Consider the following 15,884-nt stretch of genomic DNA (forward strand, 5'->3'; position numbering starts at 1 on the left):
GGCCAAGTGAAAGGAGTTCATCACCACCAAGCCCTTACTATATGAAATATTAAAGGGACTTACTAAGAAAAAGAAGATGATCAAAACTATGAACAGTAAAATGACAACAAACTCACTGAACCTAAAAAGACAAAAACTAAGCAAACAACTAGAACAGGAACAGAATCACAGAAATGGATATCACATGGGGGGTTATCAGCGGGCAGGGGGAGAATAAGGGGAAAAGGTACAGGGAATAAGAAGCATAATTGGTAGACACAAAATAGATGGCGGGGGTGGGGTGGGCAGTGTGTGTTAAGAATAGTACAGGAAATAGAGAAGACAAAGAACTTATATGTACAACCCACTGACATGAACCAAGGGGCAGGGGAATGCTGGTGGGAGGGGTGGTACAGGGCAGAGGGGGACAAGGGGGAGAAAAAAATGGAATAACTGTAATAGCATAATCAATAAAATATACTTAAGATTTTAATTTTTTCTCCCTGGCTGGTGTCACTCAGTGGATTGAGTGCAAGCCTGCAAATCAAAGGGTTGCCAGTTTGATTCCCAGCCTAGGGCACATGCCTTGTTTCACGCCAGGTCTCCAGTAGGCGGCATGAGAGAGGAAACCACACATTGATGTTTCTCTCACTCTCCTTCTTCCTCCCTTCCCCTCTCTAAAAAATAAATAAATCTTTAAAACAGATTTTAATTTTTTATTTACTGGTCTTAGAGAGAACCAGACAGTCAGACAGAAAGAGAAACATCGATTTGTTGTTCTATCCATCCATGCATTCATTGGTTGATTCCTGTATGTGCCCTGACTAGGGATTGAACCCGCAACCTTGGTGTATCAGGATGACACTCCCAAGAAACTAAGCTACCTGGCCAGGGCTAAAAATGCATTTTAGAAGTACACATATTTGAGCCAGTTGTAACATCTTACTGATTACCTCATTAATTAATGAGTTATATTAAATATACAGCACATGTTCACTGAATTCTTTAAAAGTTCTCAGAAGATTTGAAACCCTGAAGAGGATCTCCCATGAGCCATTTCCACAGGTTTTTTTTATAACAATGTAAAATCCAAAGAAAGCACTTCATGCAGTAACACAGGATGAACCTCACAAATACAAATGTTGCTAAAAAAGCAAGACACAACACCTAGAGTAGGTTCCACTTAAAGTTTAAAAGGGCAAAATTCAACCACACTGCCTAGGGATACACACAAGGGTATACAGGGTTATGATGACCACAGAAGCCATTGTCATACAACTGTCACACTCTGCAGGTACACATGGGAGACGTGAGGGGCTGTGACCAGAGAACATGAGTGACATCTGCAGTGCTGGCTGTGCTCTATATCACGAGATGAGTCCTGACTGAATAAACATTTACTTCATAATTAATCGTTAAATTATAGGTATGTTTTACATACTTTTCTATATGTATATTATATTTCAGTTTAAAATAGGCACCAAAAAACCCAATGTTTCATGGTAAAAAAACATTTCCAGTATGAAATAATTTGTGGTTTAAAAAGTCATTATTCTGCCCTGGCTGGTGTAGCTCAGTGGATTGAGCGTGGGCCTGTGAACCGAAGAGTCACCAGTTCGATTCTCAGTCAGGGCATATGCCTGGGTTGAGGGCCAGGTCCCCAAATGGGGGTGTGTGGGAGGCAACCACACACTGATGTTTCTCTCCCTCTCTCTGTCCTTCCCTTACCCCTCTCTAAAAGTAAATCAAATCTTAAAAAAAAAAAAAGTCATTATTCTAAATAACACAAAACTGCCTACAGACACAGTTCAGTGTCTCTTGTCTAAAGCAAGAGTCCCAAACCCCTGCTTACCAGGCCCTAGCAAGGAATATCAAAAAGCAGAGCAAGTCTCACAGATTGGGGCAAGCAGAAGTTACAAGTGTGTTCTGAAAAAGGACAGCACCCACTTAGTGTAGATGGACAGCAGCAATTGGTACTGGGTAGAAATGAAAGCTTCTTTCAAGAAGACAGAAAGAATGGCTTTTTCTCTTTTTAAGTATATTTTATTAATTATGCTACTAAAATTCTCACATATTTTTTCTCCCTTTTATCTGCCTCCATCCTATACACCCCTCCCTCCAGCATTCCCCCTTAGTTCATGCCCATAGGTTACACATTTAAGTTCTTTGGCTTCTTCATTTCCTATACTTTTTTTTTTTAACGATTTTATTTATTTTTAGAGAGAACGGAAGGGAGAAAGAGAAGTAGAGAAACATCAATGTGTGAGAGAAGTATCAATGGGGTGCCTCTTGACCTACAACCTAGGCACGTGCCCTGACTGGGAATCAAACCAGCGACCCTTTGGTTCACAGGCCAGTGCTCAATCCAGTAAGCCACACCAGTCAGGGCTCCTATACTTTTCTTAACCCGCCTCCCCATCTATTTTGTGTCTACCAATTATGCTTCTTATTCCCTGTACCTTTTCCCCTTATTCTCCCCCTGCCCGCTGATAACCCCCCATGTGATATCCATTTCTGTGATTCTGTTCCTGTTCTAGTTGTTTGCTTAGTTTTTGTCTTTTTAGGTTCAGTGAGTTTGTTGTCATTTTACTGTTCATAGTTTTGATCATCTTCTTTTTCTTAGTAAGTCCCTTTAATATTTCATATAGTAAGGGCTTTCCTTTCACTTGGCCTTATCTGGGAAGCACTTTATCTGCCCTTCCATTCTAAATGAAAGCTTTCCTGGATAGAGCAATCTTGGATGTAGGTCCTTGCCTTTCATGACTTGGAATACTTCTTTCCAGCCCCATCTTGCCTGTAAGGTCTCTTTTGAGAAATCAGCTGACAGTCTTATGGGAACTCCTTTGTAGGTGACTCTCTCCTTTTCTCTTGCTGCTTTTAAGATTCTCTCATCTTTAATCTTAGGGAGCTTAATTATGATGTGTTTTGGTGTGTGTCTTCTTGGAACCGATTTCTTTGAGACCCTCTGAGCGTCCTGGACTTGCATGTCTATTTCCTTCCTCAGATTGGGGAAATTTTCCTTCATTATCTTTAAAGTATTTTTAAAAAGGCGTTATTTATGTAAAAAATATTTTTCTGACATTGATAAAATCTGACAAAACTGACCTTTACATGAGTACATGTATTAAGGTTGCTGAAAGGTAACTTAAATACTTTAACATTTGAAAAAATAGAGGTAGATTTTCTAGGCATGAATTTTGTGATTTGCAGTTTGTTTATTTATTTACTTTTTGCTAGAGGGAGCAGTGCAGCTCTTTTGCATAGCCAAGTGAAGAGAAATTTCTTGACCCTGCTACATAATAAAAAGAGAGGTCATTGACAATCTTAAAAAGGAACTGTGCAGATCTTTCTCTGCCTTTGAATTGTGAAGTTGGTAGTGAGGGTGGGTAGAAAGCTGTAATCTGACCAGAAATAAAAAGCAAGGAGTCAGAAACAGCAAGGAGTCTGTGCTGTTTCCTTGATGTGATGAAAGTCCCTGTCAGGGATTTAGAAACCTGAGCCAGCAGATGAAACCTGTGTCATTTGCATTGTCCTTGCCAGAGATAGCGCCAGCTCAGCCTCTTTCCTGGCTAACAGCCTGTTTCATTCATTGTCTGTCAACCACATCCTCTACTTGCTTGTCACCACAGAGCAACTTCTAAACAAATATGGGACTAGTGAGAGATAGGAATGCCTTTTTCTACCCTGTTGAGGAATTCATGTCATAGCTAACAGTAAATATACAGAAACATTCCATTTGAAGGAATTTATCTCTAGACTATTGAAGTTTTGATTTAATAATCAAAGTTCATTTAAAAAGTACAGAATTTTTTCAGTTTGCCGAAAATCTGATACATTTGTGTTTAGAAAATTTTTGTTTTGATTTTCAGGAGCTAAGGATTTGTAGGGCAAAAATGAAGTGTAACCTTTGTTTTGAGGTTATTCCAAAACTTCCATTTGTAAGCTCTTAGACTGAGTGAAGGTAGAACAAAACTTTTTCTTAACTTCAATATCTGAGATGGTCTTTGTTCAAATTGGGTTTCTGGGGGAAGAAGTCAACCGACCCAATAATAAGATAATGACCACATTTAAAAGTGGAAAGTGATTGATGCCATTGGCAGCGTCTCTTATTGCCATTGGGGTATTTCCATTATCAGAACAGAGGTGGCTTGATGGTGAGGACACCGAAACCATCTCAGGGTTTCCTGCCAGCAATAGTTTATGTCTCCACATTGTGAGAAAAGAGTTCATTATTCTTTAGATGAGTGGTTCTCAGCTGTGGCTATACATTGTGATTACCTGGGGAGCTTTAAACAAATAATGAGGGCAGGGTCCCAATCCCTGAGATTCATACGTAAGTGGGCAGGGCATGAGGAATTGTAGAAGCATCAGGTGATTCTAAAAGGTAAGGACCATGGCCCTGGCCTGGTGGCTTAGTTGGTTGGAGCATTGTCTCATACACTAGAAGGCTGCAGGTTCAATTTCCCAGCCTGGGTTGTGGTTTGAACCCTGGTCAGAGTGCATGTGGGATGCAATCCGTGGATGTTTCTCTTGCACATCAAAGTTTTTGTGTTTTAAAAAAAAACCTCAAAAAGTTTCCTTCTTTCCCTTTCTCCCTCCCTCCCTCCCTCCCTTTCTCTTTCTTTCTTTGTCTGTCTGTCTGTCTATCTATCTATCTATCTATCTATCTATCTATCTATCTAATTTTAAAAAGGGCTATGGCCTGTGTGGCTCAGTTGGTTGGTGCGTCCTTCCGTAAGCTGAAAGGTCACAGGTTTGATTCCTGGTCAGGGCACATGCCTAGGACGTGGGTTGGTCCCCAGCTGGGCATGTGGAAGAGGTAACCGATTGATGTTTCTCTCTCACACATTGATGTTTCTCTCCCTCTCTCTCTTCCTCTCTTCCTCTCTTCCTCTCTGAAATCAATGAGCATGTCCTTGGGTGAGGGGGGGGTAAAAAGGTAAGAACCATAACTTTATACTTTAGCTAAGACTTAGAGCAGTGTTCACTACACTTAAGCCATTAGTGTTCTTCTTTACTAGGTCCTACTAGTAGTATTTATTTAAATGTCTCTTTTTAAGGTGACTTGGTAATTTTGTGCATACATACAAAAAAGTACATGGATTATAAATATGTAGCTCAGTGGGCCATCATAAATTGAAAACCCATGAAACTAGCACCCAGTCTAGAAAACATATTGCCAATAACCTGAAGTACCTTTTATGTTCACCCACTCTCCATCCTTCCTTCCTTTGCCAAATTAATGACTGTCTTGATTCTAACTTTATAGGGTAGTTGTACCTGTTTTTGAACCTCAAATAAATGCAATTTTGCAGTATATATTCTGCAGGGTTTGGCTTCTTTCCCACAAAGTTAATTTGTGAGATTCATTCATATTGTATGAATAAGTCACAATTTAGTTGCCCCATCTGCTGTTGATAGACAGTGTGGAGTTTTCTCGGTGTTTGGCAATTAAGAACAGTGCTTATATGACAATAACTGGCTGTGTCCCTTGGTATACACTTAGGAGTTGAATTGGAGAATCATAGGATATTCATGTGTACCATGTTCTTAAAGTATTTATACCAGTTTATACTCCCACCAGCAGTGTAACCTTCCTGTTCTGCTTCCTCACCAATCCTTGGTATTATCAGTCTTTAATTTTAGTGATTCTGGAGGTTGTAGAGCAGTATTTCATTGTTTTTTCTTTTTCCTTAAAAAAAAACCCAAACTTTTGGAAATTTCCAAACTTTGGAAATTTTCAGATGTGCAAACAGTAGTCAAGTGGTATGATTGCCCTCCCCTAATGTCCCATTACCAGACTTCATCTCGTAGTGAATCTTGATTCATTTGTAGCCCCCATTATTCCCTCCCAGACTATTTTGAAGTTAATTGCAGGCCTTTTTTAATTCATAAGTAATTCAGTATATATCTCTAAAAAATAAGGACTTAAAAAAACCATAATACCATTATCATACCTAAACAAAATGAACAATAAATTCCTTAATACCATCAAATATCTAATTAGTGTTCAAATTTCTATTTGTCTCTTAAATGTCATAACATTTTTTTTTTATAGTATTATTGTTTGAATCAGGATATAAATTGGTCTCCATGATAGATTGGTTTATATGTTTCTTAATATTGGGTTGGCCAAAAAGTCCATTTAGTTTTTTCTGTAAAATAAAAGATACATTTTTCATTGTCACCAATAACTTTATTGATTTGGATATTTTGATAATGTCAGCTATCTCCTGCTATTGTCTTCTAGTGGGTAGAGGCCAGAGTTGCTGCTAACCATCTTCCAATGCATAAGACAGCCCCACAGCAAAGAGTTATTTGGCCAAAATGTCAGTAGTACCAAGAAACTTCTCAAACCACTTTTAACAATGTCCAATCAGTCACAGCACCTTCTGCACAAATTGTTTTTTGTGTTGCATTTTTATTTTCTTTAAATAATAAAGCATAATATGCTGAAAATGTGTCTTTTTCCATCTTCAATATTAAAATAGCTGCACAAAAATTCACCAATTTTGATCAGTATTTTTAAATGCATGCTGATATGACAGCTGTCACAACACAATCCAATAAAATTGTTTTGAATGAAGTTAATGACAACTAAGCACTACTAGAGCCATTGTCCAGAAAAAACTAAACAAACATTTTGGCCAACCCAATATCTTGTTCATCTATGGGTTTTACTTATATTTCTATTTTTTCCTTTGGACAAAATATAAATTAGATGGAGACTAGCATTATATCCAAGGGTAGGCAGAAAGGGAAGGATGAGGTCAATGGCACATTTTAATTGGGAGGGGGAAAAGGACAGAGCAAGTAATGTAGAAAAGGCTGTCAGTAAGTTTTGATCCTGTGGTATGTGTGGTGGTAAGAAACTGGTCCCAAAGCCTGAAAACTTGGACTCCAGTCCTGGGTCTACCATGGAGGAGGAAAATTCTCTTGGCTTCACCTCTTGGAGCTGACATCCCATCAATAAAATGGAGAAAAGTACTTACCTTGGCTATTTCACAGGGCTAGGTTGAATGAGGATCTGATGGCACTTCCTATTGTCCATTATTCCAGTGTAGGATCAAATGAGGTAGTAACATGTACGGGATAGATTGGGTGGGAGGGCTGCTCTATATGTGAAGAGGCCCTGTAGTCATATATTTATAGTTTATTCCTATTGGTGTAGTCTAGCAGCTTTCACCTCAATTTAAGGACCCCTTCCATACATATCTTCAACTAGTATTGCTCAAGGATGTTTCCCTCCTTCCCTTTGAGTTATGGCAGGCACAACACTTAGAATGGCTTTCTTGTTTTTAGAATCTTCTGAAAATGGATTTAACTGTTAACTTACCTGAGCCATGGCTGTGGTTTCAGAGAAAGTCATCTGTATCCCTTAACCCAGACTTAGGGAATTGGAAAGAGAGAGTTTGTGTATGTGTACGTACACACACACATGTGTATGTCTTTTATTTGTGTTTTCAGAGAAGCTGTGTTTAGTGATGTATATTTGTTTTCCCATTTAAGGAAACCATTTACTAATGATTATCATTGCTTTGTTAGAAAAATTGAGTTTCTTTTAGTGTAAATGTTATTGAGGCATAATATATATACATAAAGAAAAGAACATAAATCATAAGTATATACCTAAGTGAATGTTTGTAAAGTCAACACACTCATGTTACCAGCCCCCAGATCAAGAAACAGACCTTGTTAGAACTTCAGAAGCTCCTTATGCTTCCTCTAGTTACTCTTTTCTCTTCCCCTGAACCAGGGGGCAGAGCCATGCCCATATTGATTTTGGAGAAACATAAGGTTTGATGTAGGCTAGACCTTGGTTTTGGTGCTGAGGTTGGGAGTATTATGGTGATTTGTGCTATCGTATCATGTGGCAACCTTATTAGAAATCTTGGGCTTTACATAGAATGTGCTGAAGTGTCTGCTGGCAGATTTCTTGACTATTGGATTATCTGCCTAATGACACCCCCTCAGCCTTAAGTGACTTCTTTTCTTCATCCATTCCTCTGTACCTGTGATGTGCTAAGCCCTCAGCTAAAGTGTTGACAGTTTAACAGAGGTGTAATCAGGTCTTCAAGCCCCTGTGGTCCCATGTATGTGGGTGCCAAATGGGAGTGCAGGCGACTGTGGAATGACCCAGAGGATGAGGAAGAAAGGTATGTCAGGTCTGAGAGTCTGCAAGGAGGAGTTGGCAGGGCCAAAAAGGAGGGCAGGTTGCTTCAGGAAGCAAAAACAGTATATAAAAAGACACTGAGATCATGTTCTAAAAATTTATTTGGCAATAATTCTTAGTTTGACAACCAACATTTATTGAACAGCTAATGTGGATGATATTTAAAATGAGGAGAGACATTTGCCTTCATTACAATATTCTAAAAACTAATTGCTTTACTATTGGGAGCTGCTTTGGGAATTAATTGTGGTGGCCTTAGAAAACTTGAAATAGTGAATGATACTGGGTATTTCTTGGGGTGTGCAGTGAGGGTCAGCTAGAGGCCCAGAACACCTGGCAGGGTCAGGTATCATCTGCTGTTGGCATGGAGCTCTGATTAACATAGTTACCTTACTCAGGCCTGATAGTGTCAGAACGGGTGTAGTGAGGCACATGTAATTGCTCCTCTTGTGGGGTAGGTGGTTTGGGTTCAGAGGCCAGATCAGAAACTAACACTAAATTTTCACCCCCTTGGGGATATAGCAGATATCTGAAACAATTTTGAGAATTACAGTTTGTCTGTCTAGTTCTAGATTTGAATCTAGGAAGTCCCTTTGAAAAGCTGAAATAAAATTGTTTTTCTGCATTCTGAATAGCTCCTTCAGTTATATTTGTGTTTGTAGTACTTTTCTACCCAGGACGACACTCTCGAATGTACATCAGTAGGTCGACTTACCAGTTCTTGTGACATGGAAGTTTCGTGGCAAAAAAAGTTATCAAGGATTAAGACAATTTTACTTATTCCCTAGCTGAGTGGCTCAGTTGGTTGGAATGTTGGCAGGCCCATACACCAGCAGGTCGTGGGTTCGATTCCTGGTCAGGGCACATACCTAGGTTGTGGGTTCAATCCCCAGTTGGGGTGCATATAGAAAGCAACCGATTGATGTTTCTCTTTCACATGCTTGTTTCTCTTTCTCTTTCTCCCCCAATCCCTCTCTCCCTTATCTTTGTAAAATCAATAAAGATACCCTTGGGTAAGAATTTAAAAAAAAAAAGAAGAAGAAAGAAAATTCCATTTCTGACCAGGGCTCATCTGCCTTCTCTTCCAGGGCTGCGGATAAAGGAAACCAAGGAAGTTTATGAAGGTGAAGTCACAGAGCTAACTCCATGTGAGACAGAGAACCCTATGGGGGGGTATGGTAAAACCATTAGCCATGTCATCATAGGACTTAAAACAGCCAAAGGAACCAAACAATTGAAAGTGAGTATGTTTATGGACTCTTCTCTTGCCTCAGAATCTCTCAGTACTATGTGTGGCCTTGGGTAAGTGGTGTAACCTGTGTCCTAGTTTCCTTGTATATGCCCTGTGGATGATGCTGGTCACAGGGCCATTTGAGGATGTTATATGTATAAAGCAGTAACAGGTATAGGGCCAGTACACAGGAGGGCTCAAAAAAGATCAGGCTTTATATTTACTCCTGGAAATTATGTATGTTAGTTAAAACATGAGCTGTGTGTTTAGTTGAGTGTACCTTCTGCCATCCTGTATCCCATGTTGTGACCATTTGTCAGAGGCCCTAGGCCTCTCTCTCTGGGTGTCAATTTTTCAGTTATGGTGCTCATGCTCTCAGAAACCAATGGCATTAAGTAATCTGGTAAGAGTTGTAGAACGGATGAGAGATTGATTTAAGAGGGACCAAGTACAGAATCCTGACTGCAGCTCCTTGTATGCGTCAGAACCTAGAAACATGGAGTAATTTCAGTGATTGGTTCTGCCTAGACCAGGGCTTTGCAGAGAAGCCATAGTGCTGGCACTGTGGAAAGCCCTAGAAGACCCTCCTCAGACCCCTGTCCTATACACATTGAGGATGACAGCAACAGGGGCACTTGGGGGAAGAGCATGGATTTTGGAGTTAGAAAGAGCTTGTAAGGGAATCCTGGCTCTGCTACTGATAGTAGTGTGGCCTTTGGAAAGATTACTTTATCTGTTAATTGGGAATAAAAATTGTCTATCTCACAGAGCTCTTTTAATGGGGAAAGTTGTAGCTTTGAATGTGTCATCTATTTTAGTTACCTAAGAAGTGGTAACTTTTGATGTTATTCAGAACCTTCAGTGAGAGAAATGGAGCAATCTAGATTGTAGGCTTTGCTTTATTATTAATAATAATATAACATTTTTTATCATAGTTCTTACTTATTTTATGTGCCAGGCCCTGGGCTAAGTGCTTAATAAACAAATATTTATTATCATTTATAACTGGGCAGTTTCCCACAGATAAAGGAGCTGGGGCTGATAAAGAGATTAAGCAATTATCTTAGGATCATATAACTAGTTAAGTGGTAGAGCACGCTCCAACTTGCTGTGTGACCTTTTGAAGTCAGTTGAGCTCCCTGGGCCTCCATTTTCCCATATGCCAACTGTGGTAGATTGATCAGAATTTGCAGTATAATTTCTCCATCTTTGCTCCTCTGTGTCATTTGGTTCTCTGATTCTGTGAGATGGTTTTTTGGTCATTGCTTTATGGAGATCATGGAAATATCTCTTCTTCAAAGGACCATTTTTCTTTTTCCTAAAAGGTTTTCCATCTTAGGAGCATGCCTTCTGTATTATTTAGATTTCTTAGTAGGATCTGATATCTTTCCAGTAATTATGTCCTTAGTTCACTTGGGAAATTAAACAATATAAATATTCTTGAAGCAAAAAAAAAAAAAAAAAGAAAGTATATACTTTCCAATATATGATAGCTAAAATAAGGCATGTGGTTTAGATTTTAGCTTCCATAAGGCTGCTTTGGACAGTTTAAGAAAATAATATAAGGGAGATGTTAGTTATTTCTTCTAAAATGAGTTCTACTAGGTACTTTGAGCATATGTACAAGATACCCGTATTTTGCTGTGTATAATGTGCACTTTTTATCCAAATTTTTGAGGGAAAAATAAGGATGTACATTATACATGGGTATAGTAATCCCGTGGTTTTTTTTTAAATATTTTTTAAATTAAGTTTTTTAGAGAGCAGGAAAGGTAGAGGGAGAAAGAGAGGGAGAGAAACTTCAATGTGTGGTTGCCTCTTATGTGCCCCCTACTTGGGGACCTGGCCCACAACCTAGGGATGTGCCCTGACTGGAAATTGAACCGGTGACCCTTTCTTTGGTTCACAGGCCCATGCTCAGTCCACTGAGGTACACCAGCCAGGGCTAATCCCATGTTTAATGGGCACAAAAACATGGGTGCACATTGTACACGGCAAAATACAGTAATTGGATAGATGGAGCATAAATACACGGTGGGTATTTAAGTGTGAAGGAGAAAACCATACTTGGAATCAGTATCAACTCCCTCCCTTTCCCCATGCTGTGTCAGAGGCTTATCAACCACTGTCCCTCCTGCCCATAACAGTGTTCCAAGAGGCCATTGGGCCCCACCCAGCCAGAGAGGCAGAGCTTTTTTTCTGTGGTTACCATTTTGCAACAACTTTATTGAGATATAATTTTAATAAAACTCACCCATTTTAAGAGTACAACTCAAGGAATTTAGATCTATTTAGAGAGTTGTACAACTATCACAATTATCCAGTTTTAGAACATTTTTATCATCCCAAAAGAAACCTCATGCCTGGTTACAATACCTTCCCATTCTTACCCCTTGCAACCCCTTGCCCCTTGCAACCACTAATCTACTTTCTGTTGTTTGTATATATTATTTACCTTTTCTGAACATTTCATACAAATGGAATCATACAGTATGTGTTCTTTTGTGTCTGGCTTCTTTCATGGAATACTGGGTTTTTGCTCTTTAATTTTGTTTGAGACAAAGCCGAAGTTTTTTTCACATTATAAAATGAAGTTTAACTGAGAGAAACTTATTTCTAAACACTGCTTATGAAAGATGCTGTCCTAGAATTTTGATCACCAAGGGTGGCCTGAATGTGGATGACCTGGAGAAAAGCAAGAAGAGTTCCCAAAATGTGCTACTGCCTGGAGATTTATATAAATAGGCAGGCAAACAGGGAGCACACACAGGGATTTGAGCCAAAAGGCTTGAGAAGTATCCTGGATTATGTTTCCCTTTGAATTTTACACATCTGTGATCACATCTGGGTGCTGTTTTATAGATGAGAGGAAACTGATAGCTTTGTCCGAAAGCACGGGCCCATAACATGCTAGCCACAAAGAGTAAGCACTATCTGGCTTCAGTTGTGGAAAGTTCTATCAATACCTGAGTTGAGGAATGCAAAGGATTGAAGTAGGGACAGCAGTTTTTAAGAGGTGTTGGCACCTGTGGTCCCAGGGACAGTTTAGGTCACCTAAAAGCAGTCAGAGCCATGTTTTCAGTTTACAGTCTTAGGAGTAAAGAGAAAAAAAGAGACTGACTTTCTCCGTATGAGCCTCTCTGCCTGGTACACAGGTATGCTCACTCTCCTGCTTTCTCTCTAGGACGCTCAATCCCTCAAAGCCAGCCTTACACATCCTTATATATACATGTGCACACATGCATGTGCACACACAAATATTCTCTCCACTCATTAGCTATCTTAAATCTGTTATGGAAAGATACTTTACAGTATGTCAGAAGTAAATACAATATGTATTATAGTTCTCTGATTCACATATTTTTTAAAAATTTTAAGCTGGACCCCAGCATTTTTGAAAGTTTGCAGAAAGAGCGAGTAGAGGCTGGAGATGTGATTTACATTGAAGCCAACAGTGGAGCCGTGAAGGTAATGTGTGATTTGTTTGCCATGGGGAGACCTAGGTGACCAGGAAGTTGCTTTATGCTGGGGGTATGGGGGGGTATGGAGTGTCTTCTGCAATGCTGATGAAAGGTTAGCAGTTGCCCCTTTATGTTTAATAAAGTTTGCTTTCCCTTTATCTTCAGTCTAAAAAATCGGTTAGAAAAGTACTAAAACCTGTTTAGAGGGGAAGTACAGGGTGAGAAAGCAAAACTCTAGTCATTTTTAAATTGAAATGTACAGTGTATTCAATCTTATCTTTTTGGTATTTTCTTCTCAAGATACATGCGTGTGGAAAGGAATGCTGAATTAGTTGGCATTCTTTTTATATCTGATTTTCAGTGTCCTGTATAGTGTTCCTCACTGTTTAATGGATGAGCATAATACTTCATGTCATACAATAAATCACCCACCTACAAGAGTCTGAACAGCTCCCTCTGGCTCAAGTTAATCTACTGGATTTGCCCTTTATCGGGAATTGCATATAGTTAAAAGAAAGGAGGAAAAATATTCTTGAAGAAAATATTGGGTGTTTTTCAACTGAGTTTTTGAAGCCCAGTGATGAGCAGATAGTTTCCTTCTCTTGGCAGCCAGAGGAGTAGGTTATATTTGGAGTTAGTCAAGTAGGCTGTCAGGCCCACACTTGGGAACCGAGACTTTATCTCACTTAGCAATGTGCCTTTTGGGGATTTGGCAGTGAAAACTCAACAGACACTCATGTTTCTCTCCTTTTGCCAGAGGCAAGGCAGGTGTGATACCTATGCCACAGAATTCGACCTTGAAGCTGAAGAGTATGTCCCCTTGCCAAAGGGGGATGTGCACAAGAAGAAAGAAATCATCCAGGATGTGACCTTGCATGACTTGGATGTAGCCAATGCCCGGCCCCAGGTAACTGCCTTCAATTCACCTGGGCATGATCTGCACATGAGCCCTTTTGCATGTGTGGGGAAGCTCTGGCAGTGAATTGTCATAGGCTTGCTTCCTTTTCTTAGGGCAGCAGGTCCTTTTTTATTTGTAATATTTAGCAATTAACAGCGGTATGAGCTACTACAGCTATTTGAGTTGTTCCATCTCAAATGTTGTAGTCACGGGTGAGGTGATTTCACATGTATTGTTCCTTATCCCAGCCAGGCCTCTGGCCCTGACTGTGGCTTCTCTCCAGCAGCAGGCTCACACGTGGGATTCTCTGGGTGTTAAATGGCGGAAGGGCAGGAGTGTTCTTGAAGTCCTTTGCAGGCATTCAGAAAGCCTGACAAAGCTGTGTCTTTCTCTCTGCTTAGCAGAATCCAGCTTTGTAGCCTTGAGTGGGAACTGTATCTGCTCCTCATGCTAAGTAGAAGGTGGATACTTTGTGGGAAAATATAGTTTGACTTTATGGTAATGTGCAAGTTAATTTTTTATTTTATTTTATTTTATAAATGTTTATTGATTTTAGAGAGGGAAGAAGTCAGGACAGAGGGGGGGAGAGAGAGAGGGAGAGGGAGGAGGGGGAGGGAGAATGTCAGAGAGAGAGAGAGAGAAACATCCATGTAAGATATACTGATTGGTTGCCTCCCATACGCACCCCAACCGGCGATGGAACCTGTAACCTAGGTATGTGCCCTGACCGAGAATTGAACCCCCAACCATTTGGTGTATGGGTTGATGCTCCAAACAACTGAGCCACACTGGCCAGGGTGAAATGTATGGTTTTAAAAACCTTATTCTTCCTGCCTGGTAGTCTTTCAGTTTGGTTTTCTCTTCATCCTAAGAGAGGCTACCTTTTCATTAGCAGGGTATAGGCTTGCTTATCTGAAATTGGATTCTTGGGTGTTTTATCCCTCGGAGCCTTGGCCAAGAGATTGCTGAAGAATCCTCTTGGACCAATAGGTCCCTTCTGCTTGTGGAGTGGCTGTCCCCAAACCATCCTCCTGGGAGCCTTTGACTTGGAGAGATTGCTAGGCTGAGAATTGGAATTCAGGGATTGTGTCTCTGTGACACTGAAGAGCTCAGCTAATTAGTCGATTTGGGTCTCTAGGTTTTCTGTGACTTAAGGCTCTCTGATTTTGAGTTTCCTCTTCTGTGCAAAGGATATAATAGTTCCTGCCTGCAGGGCTATTTTGAGGATAAGATGTTTTAAGTACTCAGGAAACATTTGCTACCTTTTACTGTTGAACATTTACCATGGTTACCAGAGTCTGGTAACCAACAGGTGATCACAAATTGCTGGGTAAATGACAAAAAGCAGCTTTTTCTTGTTGACTCTGCTCTGAGGAACTGGTGGGGAGGGTACAGGCAGGGTACAAGCCTATTAGGAGTCAGCAGGGATGGGCTCACAAGACTCTGAGCAGCTCTGGGTCAGGACTAGGTTAATGTGACTATATAGCTGAGTTAAGTGAGAGGAAACATGGGAACATAATTAGGTGTACTTCTTTGTACCTACTTCGACAGTCCATTTGTCCCCAATGGAGCTGGAGCATTAGGATTTGTCCCCAGTGGAGGAGCATTAGGAGGGGGTGGGCACTCAGGTGCCCCACAGAGGACCCTTGACCTGAACTTTAATGGATGACTGGGAGCTTCCCAGAAAAGGGCATGCAGTTCCTGGCAGATAGACTAGATAGAATATGCAAAAGCACTGAGTCATAAAAGAGCTTGGGTGTTCAGGGAACAGGTAGGAGTCCTGTGTGATCCTATCAAGCAATGTGGGATTGGAAAAAGATTACTGGAGTTGGAGACTAGGGCAGGCTCCACAGAGCTTATACTTTCCATGAAAGGATTGGATTTGATTCTTATGGGTCAGGGGGAACCTCTTAAGAACTTCTGTGTTTAGAAGCTCCTTAAGTTTTCCAGTTGAGCTAATAGGGTCTGTGTTGCCACCCTTCAAGGCCAGGCAGGTTCATGGTATTCTTGCAGATGGAAAAATATTCATGGAGCTGTTGGAATGCCTGGCATACCTTTATTCATGGGTGGGAGAGCCACGCATACTGCAAGCTGTGTGTCTGTCTGCATGTCTCATGTCATGGTCCTTGCTCCCCAGCATGG

General features: G+C 40.4%; 1 protein-coding gene across 9 annotated transcripts in view; it reads left to right on the forward strand.

Moving 5' to 3' along the window:
* The window catches only part of RUVBL1 (RuvB like AAA ATPase 1), a 71,800-nt gene that overhangs the window by 15,463 nt on the left and 40,453 nt on the right, over positions 1 to 15,884 (forward strand). For all 9 annotated transcript variants that reach the window (XR_008425284.2, XM_053912574.2, XM_053912576.2 and 6 more), the window contains 3 exons: positions 9,241 to 9,392; positions 12,762 to 12,851; positions 13,602 to 13,751. Coding sequence is in view for 8 of the 9 variants with exons in the window: in XM_053912574.2 (XP_053768549.1) it covers positions 9,241 to 9,392; positions 12,762 to 12,851; positions 13,602 to 13,751 (392 nt within the window). In the remaining variant the exon portion in view is untranslated. The remainder of the gene's footprint in view (positions 1 to 9,240; positions 9,393 to 12,761; positions 12,852 to 13,601; positions 13,752 to 15,884) is intronic.

The sequence above is a fragment of the Desmodus rotundus genome, chromosome 10 (genome assembly GCF_022682495.2).
Source record: "Desmodus rotundus isolate HL8 chromosome 10, HLdesRot8A.1, whole genome shotgun sequence".
Lineage (NCBI taxonomy): Eukaryota > Metazoa > Chordata > Mammalia > Chiroptera > Phyllostomidae > Desmodus > Desmodus rotundus.